This window comes from Orycteropus afer, unplaced genomic scaffold (assembly GCF_000298275.1).
Source record: "Orycteropus afer afer isolate SDZICR_OR568_19922 unplaced genomic scaffold, OryAfe1.0 scaffold00223, whole genome shotgun sequence".
Lineage (NCBI taxonomy): Eukaryota > Metazoa > Chordata > Mammalia > Tubulidentata > Orycteropodidae > Orycteropus > Orycteropus afer.
This window is the reverse complement of record NW_006921810.1, coordinates 1,656,990-1,667,901: the sequence shown is the minus strand read 5'-3', so window position 1 is coordinate 1,667,901 and position 10,912 is coordinate 1,656,990. Positions and strand designations below refer to the sequence as shown.

The 10,912-nt window shown below is 33.7% G+C and overlaps 1 protein-coding gene across 1 annotated transcript in view; it reads right to left on the bottom strand.

Annotated features, from left to right (window-relative positions):
* SMC4 (structural maintenance of chromosomes 4) overlaps nt 1–10,912 on the bottom strand; it is a 39,402-nt gene that overhangs the window by 26,563 nt on the left and 1,927 nt on the right. The window contains exons 3-5 of the mRNA XM_007948774.1: nt 10,819–10,908; nt 9,161–9,337; nt 527–691 (exon numbers count right to left, since the gene is read on the bottom strand). Of these exons, the coding sequence (XP_007946965.1) occupies nt 527–691; nt 9,161–9,337; nt 10,819–10,908 (432 nt within the window). The remainder of the gene's footprint in view (nt 1–526; nt 692–9,160; nt 9,338–10,818; nt 10,909–10,912) is intronic.

The window sequence follows — 10,912 nt, the reverse complement described above, 5'->3', positions numbered from 1 at the left end:
AGTGGCTGGTGGGTTTGAACCGCCAGCCTTCTGGTTAGCAGTCAAGTGCTTTAGCCACTATGCTACCAGAGCTCCAATTTTAATGACAGCAACAAGAAAAATATCAATTCAAATTTAAAATAGTAAACATTTCTCCAATACAGTCAATTCCCTGTGTTACAAAAGAGATCTGTTCCTAAATGTGTGTTTAAGTTGAATTTGGAGGCAAATCAGAACAGTTGCATACAGTTCTTATTTAGCCTTACTTTTTAGTGCAAGAAAAGGCTGGAAACCTTTTCAAAGATTTAAAAGCTGTACACACAACAAATGAAGGTGATTATGATGAAGAATTTGTTGCCAGAAGGGGTTGCTTCAATTGTTCCCAAGTAAAGTCAAAGTTGTGTATTAATGGCAATAAGTGGGAGTTTGTAACCTAGGGACTGCCTGTAATTCTTATGACCACTATAACTTGAGTATCTGACTCAGTATAATCAGTAAGCCATAAACGAAACATTCTGAGTTTCAAGAAAAACTACAGAAAATTCACCTTCTCTCCTCTGTGTTCATTTAATATTTCAACTCTCCGACAAAGGACTTTAATAGGTTCATTTAGCCGTCCACTACCAATGATATCTTCTAAATATTCAAGCATACCCTCATCGTGTTCAGTTTGGCCTTTTGGTTTCATCATAGCAATTTGTTCAACTTCACCCTTTAAAAAAATCATATTTCATACACTCATCGTATATGTTTAGATAAATCAAATTTTAATAAGATTTAGGAAGAGTCAATTAACAAACCCAATAGTAATGAACAACTAAATGATGTATATCGAGTAACTTTAAAGAGATTTAATGGTATACAAATCAAAATGTTCTCTGCACTAATACGCTTCTAAATAAGCTCTAGTTTTACATAACCAAAATAGATCCACAGCTGGGGAGTTAATTCCAACTTAAACAACCTTACAGGACGGAGTAGAACTGCCTCAAAGGGTTTCTAAGGCTGTGAATCTTTATGGAAGGGGCCAATCACATCTTTCTCCTGTGGAGTAGCTGGTGGGTTCAAACTGCTGACCTTTCAGTTAGCAGCCACAGGCTTTATCCACTGTGCCAGCAGGACCTCAGAGTTTTAAAGAAGGGGATAAGAAATATTTATTTCTACATCTTTAAAATTATAATACACCACATATATGCCAACGGAAAGTTTCTCACCTACAACGCTATTTCATTATAAATAAATCACTTTTCTATTAAGCAAAATTCAGCAAGGTATTCATATAATCTATAATACATTTATTATGTCAACATTATCAAGTACTATTTTATATAAACAGAGCACTTGTTCTAAAAGAATTTTCAAAAAGATCCTCATGGTTAAACTGCAGGAACTCTGTCCCCAAGGTGGTTACTATTTATTTAACTTTCTCTGTCAATCTCTTGTCATAAGTTCCTCAAGAAGTGCTGGGCATCATAGGGGTGTCTCAAGCTTAATGTCCTAACTTTCAAAAAATAAGAGCCTTAAATGGAAAGGGAATTTATTTCTCACAGTAATAATAGTAGAAACCCAAATGACCACCTTGACTAGAGAAAACTAATGGCACTAGTTAGTTCTTATGATAGTGGACCATATTTGTTTGCAATTATTAATATAACAACTTTGAACTATAATTAAATTAAAATCTTAAGTGAACTTTACATATTTTTCTACATGCAGTTAAATTATAAAGGTCACACAGATAAAGGAAAAAGAGGGAAAAAAATAATTACCCACATTCAATAAGCTTAAGGACTGCCAGGCAACCGTTTAGTCTGATGGTGGACAGAAACTGTCTGAATATGTTCAAGTAAAAAACTACTAGTGAACATCACAGAAGTGGTCGCTTGCGCTCTATTACAACAGAAGATAGGCGAGTAGAAAAAAAATATACCTCTTATTTTCAGTAAAATAGTAAAGATGAGAAAGAGAAGAAAATAAGTATGTACATTAAAAGGTACAGTACTCTTTCAATTTGAATATTTCAGCCCTTTCCATTTCCTTAGTACATGCCTGAATCAAAAAAGTGAAGTAAAATTTGCTAATGACAAAGTGTCAGTTATTAAAAGCCCCAATTATGAAAAGTAAAAAATTTAAAATATAGCACAAGATAAAATGTTCAAAGCCTTAATTAACATTTTAATTTTACTACATCATTTTTCTGTATGTTGACACTCCTTTAGCACATGATTATCCGAAATAAAGTTTTGGAAAAAAAAAAAAAGCCTGTTATTTTTCAGATGTTCTCCATCCAGTTTAATGTATTATGTATGGGACAAAAAAAAAGTACTTATATATTATGTCATTGAGTTTTCAACTGTCAGCTCCTTTCAAATGTTTGCAACAACAATTTAAATGGATTCTAAACCTAGTAGAATGTTCAAAACTTTGGATCACAAAAAGATGAATTCTAGTCAATGAAGCAACCAAGACTCTTTAAATCATTAAAGATTTATCTAGAGTACGATTTATTAATAGTGGCACTACTGACATTTTGGGCTGGACAGTCTGGTGTGGGGAGCTGTACTGGGACTTGTAGGATGATTTGCAGCATCTTCAGCCTTTATTCCTATAGAAGCTAGTAGCATACCCCCTAGTTGTAGTAACCAGAAATGTCTCTAGATATTGCTATGTCAGTGTGTAGGAGAAGTGAAGGCAGCAAAACTGTTCCTAGTTGAGAACTACTGATCTAGAGGTTGCAGCATCAGTGTTTGTAATCAAAAGTAAGAAATAACAGCACACCCTGATGTTCCAATAAACTACCTAATTCAAATTGAGTATCTGAACATCTGACTTTAAGATCAATTAAATACTATGCTGAGAGAACTTCCATATGAGTCAAATGGCCATAAGTAAACATTTTTCAGATAATGAAAATTTGGAACTCAGTGTAAAGAATCTACAGTGATAAAGTATCACACTTTCCCTGGCCAAATTACTTCTCATAGAGACTATATAGAAGTACAGGTAGGTATTAGGAGAGTGCCTAACTTTGTAGAAAGCTTAGTGGTTGCTTATTTTTAGTTACTTGCTCCTCTCTGCCCAGTTAAAAAAGAAAGACAAGAAAGTTCATGAATCACAATAGTTCTGTCTCCAGTCTCATGTAATATTCAGTTTTAGATAGCCCAATACTGACACATCTTCTCTGGCTTTTCAATACAAGATTTTGACTATTTACCCTAGAGATGGCGTAGTCATTTCTTTACCAGTTACCGTATTATCAGATTAGCAATATTTGAATCAACATACTAACACATTTAGCCTTTACTTGTCCTTTCACTATTAGGACTGCTATGGCCCTGATGGCTACCTGGGCCTCTTCTGTGACTGAATGTTCTTCAATGTTTTTTGCCTGCTTGACCGCAGGCTACCATTTCAGATGCCATTTACTTTTGTCTTCTTCCATTTTGTGCCATCTAACATTTTATCTATGGGCTGACAATCTTTGTCTAGAGGACTTATTTCTCAGAAAATTTATCTACCCCATGTGAGTAATTAACAAGTAATTTTAATTTAGGGCAACAATAAATTAAATAAATCCTGAAATAATTTAAAAGCATCTATGCAAATTTAATGTCACTCTTCTCTACCAAGGCTCTCACAAATAGTGGTGGCAAGATGACACAAAAAATGTTCTAAGTTTCTAATATGCTAGCAATGTTGTCTTGACTTCCTACTGTTAAAGCATACTAAGAGTTTAAAGAATTTTTCCCCCCACTTCTATTTATTATATAAGAGCTCTGGTAGCGTAGTGCCTAAGGCACTTGACTGCTAACCAAAAGGCTGGCGGTTCAAACCCACCAGCCACTCCTCGGAAGGAAGATGGGGCAATCTACTTCCGTAGTGATACTGCCTCGGAAACCCAAGGAGGGGTCACTGTGAGTCAGGTCCGACTTGACGGCACATAACAACAACATTTACTATATGGGAGCTCTGGTAGTGTAGTGCCTAAGGCACTTGACTGCTAACCAGAAGGCTGGCGGTTCAAACCCACCAGCCACTCCTCAGAAGGAAGATGGGGCAATCTACTTCCGTAGTGATGCTGCCTCGGAAACCCAAGGAGGGGTTGCTATGAGTCAGGGCCGACTCGACGGCACATAACATCATTTACTATACACTTCCTTTGTTTTAAGGTATGTTCATATTAAATCAGGGGCATTCAGCAACCATGGAAAATGTCAACTATGGTTTTTACAAGTAACCCAGAAATGACAAACATCCTGCAAGGGGACACTTATAATACCAAAGGATTATGGAAGGCTTTGTTGGATGGAAAACTAGGGTACCAATGTTATACCATTCTGCAATAATCTAATTTACAGTATACCTTAAAAATCTAAAAGGAATAAATAGGTAAAATATCCTTCATTCATATTTAAATACAGATCAAGGCTTCTCAACTAAGGCCAATTTGCTCCTTTCTCTTCACCCCCCTATCCTCTGGACATTTAGCAACATCTATGGCTGCCAACCAGAAGGTTGGTGGTTCACACTCCCAGCCATTCCGCAGAAGGAAGACCGGACAACCTACTTCTGCAAGGATTTACTGCTTCAGAAATCCAAAGGGGGTCACTGTGAGTGGGAATTGACTGGATGGCGGCGAGTTTTTTTTTTTTTTAATAGACATTTTTGGTCATCACAACTAAGGTATGTGTTACCAGTGTCTAGTAGGTAGAAGCCAAAGATACAGTAAGTCTAACAGTATGTGGCTATAAAAACCAAACCAAACTCATTGCTGTCGAGTTGGATCTGACTCACAGAGACCCCTCCTTGGGTTTCTGAGGCTGTATCACTATGGAAGTAATTGCCCCATCTAACTTCTGAGGAGTGGCTGGTGGGTTTGAACCTCCAGCCTTTTGGTTAGCAGTCAAATGCCTTAGGCACTATGCCACCAGAGCTCCTGTATATGGCTATAAGATGATGTTTTCCCTAATAAGACCTCAAAAATTCTTAAGAATATGGGTGTTTATATCTAAATTAAATGGCCCAGAATAGCTGGGCTTTGAATAGTTTGTCTCGTTAATTTTTATTACATTCATTTTTCAGTGAGCTGTAAGTTATTGTTTCTCATCATCACTCTATCTTTCCTTAATGCAATTTAATTTGCTCTTGTAAGGTACCAGAGGGAGCTCTGGTAGCATAGTGCCTAAGGCACTTGACTGCTAACCAGAAGGCTGGCGGTTCAAACCCACCAGCCGCTCCTCGGAAGGAAGATGGGGCAATCTACTTCCATAGTGCTACTGCCTCGGAAACCCAAGGAGGGGCCGCTATGAGTCGGGGCCGACTCGACGGCACATAACAACAACAAGGTACCAGAGGCCAAGAAACCACATTGCCAAGGTTAATATTTATCTAAAAGAAGTGAGCAGAAGGATACTACTTTAGAAGGTGATTTTTTTTTTTTAATTGTATGTCTCACGTCTGTAACAAACACTCAGTAGTCTTTACATGTGTAATTTAGTGACATTAACTGTATTCATCATGTTGTACAACCATCATCACTATGAGGGTGGTATTCTTTATATCTACTTTGTTTGCTTAGCGATAGCTTCCTATTTTCTTTTACAGTTGAAATTGTTTAATCAGACACCATTGGATAACAGATATTATTAATAAAGTAAAAATTTATTTTGATATTACAGAACAGACTTATTTCTACAGATGAAACGACTAGAACATAAACAGCTTGTATGTTATGCCAAGTTACTGCTTGGGAAATGTATACTGGAATAAAAAAGGAAGAAGCAACGGTTAGCTTACAACTCAAATCTTAGCTAATCTAACCTCAAAAATTACTAAATATTATTTTAGTTTCTAAATTTTAACTCAGATTTTATAATATGAAAATACCCACTGCGAAGTCAATTTTGATTCCTAGTGAACCTAAAAGAGAGTATAATTGCCCCAGAGCTTCTAAGGCTATAAATCTTTATAGAAGCAGACTAGCACATTTTTCTCCCATGGGACAAGTGGTAGGTTTGAACCACCAATCTACTGGTTAGCAGCCAAACACTTAACCACCGTGCCACTTGTTGTTGTTATGTGCCCTCGAGTCAGACCCGACTCCTAGCGACCCCTCCTTGGGTTTCAACCACCAGTCTTCTGGTTAACAGTCAAGTGCCTTAGCCACTATGCTACTGTGCTACTAGGGATCCTAATAAGAATATAAAAGCACATAAACTGGAAATTTGTATAAAATGAAGGTTATGCTAGTAATTGTGGCTTTTGTGGAGTTTACAAAAATATTCTTAAAACGGCAATCATTAATGTAATAACTCTGAGCTGCAGTAAAAGCATCATCGTTACCATTCCCCTAACCCTGAGTGGAGCAAGTATACCCAAACCAATTAAACCTAATTCGTAAGTCATGAAAATAAGTCACCCATTAATACTATACAGAGCTAATAAAATCCTACTCGTTTGGACTAATAATTGTTTATTATTATAAGGAGATGGAGGTACCCAAACAAGGTATTTATAAATGGGGAAATAAACACATGGAAAATACAATGGTCAATTATAACAAATACTTTTTGAGGGCCTATGTAAGTGCCTCTAAGGTCAAGAAACAAGGTTTAACCATTTTTATGTCACTGATAGCATCTTAGCATGGTTCTTCATTAGGTACTCATATGAAAGGTCAAATGATGAAATTTTAAATGAATTCAAATCTTAGAAATGCTTACTTTAAAAACCAAGCCAACAGATAGACACAGTTAAAAAATTACTCATGTGAACTTCTAAAATTTAGTGTTTTTAACTTAATAAATTTTTACTTCTATTAAACTTAGATTCCTTAGGCTATTAATCATTTACCATGGGACAGAGAGTTTATGTATTTTATTCAAAGTTATCATTTATGCCTTGAATGGCAATTTAGGATACTATCCCCACGTTCCCAAAACAAGGCTAATTTTTAAGAGAGACTTTATTCAGCAGTAGAGAAGGTAACGAAACCCACATACTTACCATCAAGTGCCTTAAATCTACAGTGTATGAATCTAAGGTTATGATGATAAAAATTAAATAAAAATCTATGGACACTATCACCACTTTCTCTCAAATTTTTCACAGAACACCTTAGTTCTACCTAGCTCAATTCCTGTTTTTTTTTTCTTCCTAACAGATGCATTCCTACGGTTCTTATCTGTAAATTTAGTAGAATTGAATCTAATCTGTTAAAACTTGAAAATTTTACTGATAAACTTATTTGGGAAGAAATGCTCAGTACAATTTAATTGTTCAGATCACAAAAAAAGGTTCAAATTATTATGAGGCAAATGAGTTAAGCATTCCAGTTACTTCAGAAGCATATTATTTAATATAAAGTCAACAACTTATAAATAATTCTTATATACTTCTTTGGAAAGTTATTACTTTACTAGCTTTCTTTATTATTGAATTGCATACAGGGAAGCTACATTCAGGGAAAACAATTATCCTTAGAAAGGTTAAAATGCAGTCCACTCTAGTTTGATCAGTCTTTGCACAAGTATGAAACTTTCATTTTTCTAGAATGAAAATAAAGCAAAGAATAAACAGAAGACAAATATTAAGTATACTTTTCTGCAAACAATAGGTTTCATCATCAAATTTAGTATTATAAAAGGACGTAACTTTTTATCTATAATCAACCAAATCAAACCTCAGAATATAAAAGTCTAGCTCATCTCCCAGCATTCATTTTTAAGAGTAAGTATGCATTACAGAAGTATTACTAATGTACTGTGCCTGGTAACAAAAGACACATATACAGGTTATTCTAGAATGATACTGATTTACCTTGCATACTACGTATGTCTAAAAGTAGTTATTTTCTTTGTTTTTAAATATTTGAAGAAAAGTTAAAATGGAAACAGGGACTAACATTTTTAAGTTTGGTATTGAGAACACTCAGTTATAAAGCTTTTAATGTCAAATTAAAATTCCCAACTTATTTTAGTATCAGCAACAAAAGACCCTAAAGAATATTAATAGTAATTTTTTCCCACTAACCAGTTTTGCTTTTACTATTATGTTCTTGGCAATTCTAGATAGGACCTATGAAAAGCAGACAACCTCAAATAAAATAGGTATTTTAAAATGTCTGATAAAGCTAAGGTTTTATTTGAAAGGTAAGGTACAGGGAAAAAGATAAGGGATTTTTTTTTTAACCAAGCAGTGCTGGTAGGAATAAATAATGCAGAATTTCTAATAAAAATCCACTTAACACCAGGTACTTAATTTTTACACTTCCTAATTTTTTTCTTTTTTAAGAGTTGTAATACTTAAGAATGAAACATCAAAGTTACTTTCTGATTTACTGACAGTAGCAGTTCAAAAAAATTGCTCATTCTAAACAAAACAAAACAAAACTTCGAATATACTCTTAATTTACCATTCTACGTGTTAATAAGATTAAATTAGGTGATTAGGTAATTTTGTTGAGCATTAAGTATACAGATTTTTATTTTCATTTTTCTGTTTGTTGTATTACATTAGTAGAGATAAAGACAAAAATTAGGGAAAATAGTACACTATTAAAAGATAATGAATCCCATTTGAAACATTACCTTCAAGAAGATAAGGGGGCAAGGAAACCAGAGTATGGTATTCGTAATGGAACAATCAGACACAATTAAAGAGAATACTGACACGATGTGAAAAATGTAACTAATGTTATTACTCAATTTTTGTAAAAATTGTCAAAGGTTGTAACCTAACTTGCAATGTAAACTTTCATTAAAAACATAGTAAAATTAACAACAACAACAAAAAAATCTTCAAGGGAAATACAAATAGAAAATGATAGTTGTTATATCCCTGTCACACTAAAGCAGCACAATAATATTGGTGTTTAATATTTATCTTACTACGCCAATATTTACGTGCTGCTAGAGCGGAACAAGTATGTCAGTCCATCCAAACATAATACAAGTATCTGATGACAAAAATACAGTGTTTTTGAATGAATATCCTTAAATTTCTAGAGCAGCAAATGATGATTCGCATCTTAACTGTAGTATGTAAACCATGATGTGCTGCTACAGTACTTTAAGGCCTCAAAAATACATCCAACAGGGGAAAAACCCGAAACGTTTATAGAAAACAAAACAAACCCACCTCCACAAAGCTAAGAGAAACTTGGTATCTTTAATAAACTTACTTGTAAGATTAAAAATCTATTATGGTCCAAGTCAATTCCATGGCTTCGAAGAAGATTCCCAACATCTTTAAATGTCTTTTTCTTCCCACTAATATGGTAGACGGAAGTATTATCTCTGTAGGCTGTTCTGGATACATAGAAGTTACTGTTAGGAATGACTTCATAATCATCTCCTTCCTGTTTTTGGGAAAAACAAAACCAGAAAACAATTGCTGGTATTAAGTTATCTTAAGTCTACTTCTAATTTCACTTAGGAGCTAATTCTATGGATTTTAAACTTCAATTGAACATGCAGCACACAGCAAACTAGAAGTAATTCTCAGAAATAACTTTGGTTAGCAAAGAATGCATATTTTCCAAGTTGTTTGGTTCCGGACTCACGGGATCACAAAAACTAAAATACCAAACAACAACAACCAAAAAAACCCAACCTCCAAACAAACCTAAAAACATACTGACTGAGAAAACAAAGAGTTGATGAAGGGGGATAAAAATTCTACCTCACTCAAAACAAACCCATTCAAATTATTAAACAATAACAACAGATTAAATTACTACTTCATTTTTCAAAAGCTGCAATAATAGACCATGCAAGGAAAAAGTAGGTAGTAATAGAGTGATATGGCTTATAGTTTTTTTGGGGGTAATAAAGCGTGATTAATTGAAAGTAAAAGGAAAGTTGCAAATAATTAACTATATGCCCGTTTTTTTTTTTTTTTTTTTACAATCAAACTGATTTTCAAAAAATCAAGTGCAAATCTACTTAAATGATAAAATTTACTTTCCCATTCACTTAAAAAGTGCTGTCATATTAAAGTTATGGTTATTAAAAAAATGTACACAAATCAAATGTAATGAGCAAAGGAATCAAATATGATTTATTGGCTATCCCAACCCAAATTGTACAATAGAAAGCATAGATTTAAAGTCTGTTATACACACACATAACACAAAAGTAAGAAACAAAACCAAAAAACTCATTCCATTATATAGTTTCCTATAGTTTTAGGCTACATTCAGACATTTTTAAACCATAAATTAGCAAAATAAATAAATAAGCAGAAGGAAAAAAACAAAACAGAACCATGCAAGTAATCTAAATCGGTATTCTAGAAAACAAACATGTCAGCTTGACCTTTCCCTGTTTAAAAAGGGCTTAAACACAATACTTCGAACTAAAGCAAAGCTCTTTCACATCACAAATATGTAGGATTACTAACAGCATTAAATTTCACCTGAATTAAAATAATGAAGATAGTAAAATTAGTCCATTGTAACATTTTTAACTATAAGCAATCTATTTTAAAGCAGTAAAAATATAACTTTTAAGATGATCTCAAAATTTATAGTAAAAGAATGTCTGTTTAGCATTCAGGATACTAAAACTGCTCAATTGTTTTATTCCAAAAAGGTAAAGATTACTATGATGATTTATAATTCTTTTCTTTGGTTAAGAATTTTAATATTTTAAGTTTAATAGCCAGTAACATTCTCTAAAAGTACATATGGCTATGGAAGTAATGGAATCAATAACTGTTCTGCAAAAATTATATTCTAATTTTAAAAAGCCAATTTAAACCAAAAATAAGAATGTACAATGTATTGAAGCCCTTTGTGTTCCTTAGCTAAGTTTCAAATAACTAGTGAAAATCCCTTACCTTATCAATTATCTTTTGAAAATGAACTTCTACAGTACAACTCTGAATATCCTTGTGTTCGTCAGAATTATGTATTAGTACTGAGAGTTTTTTA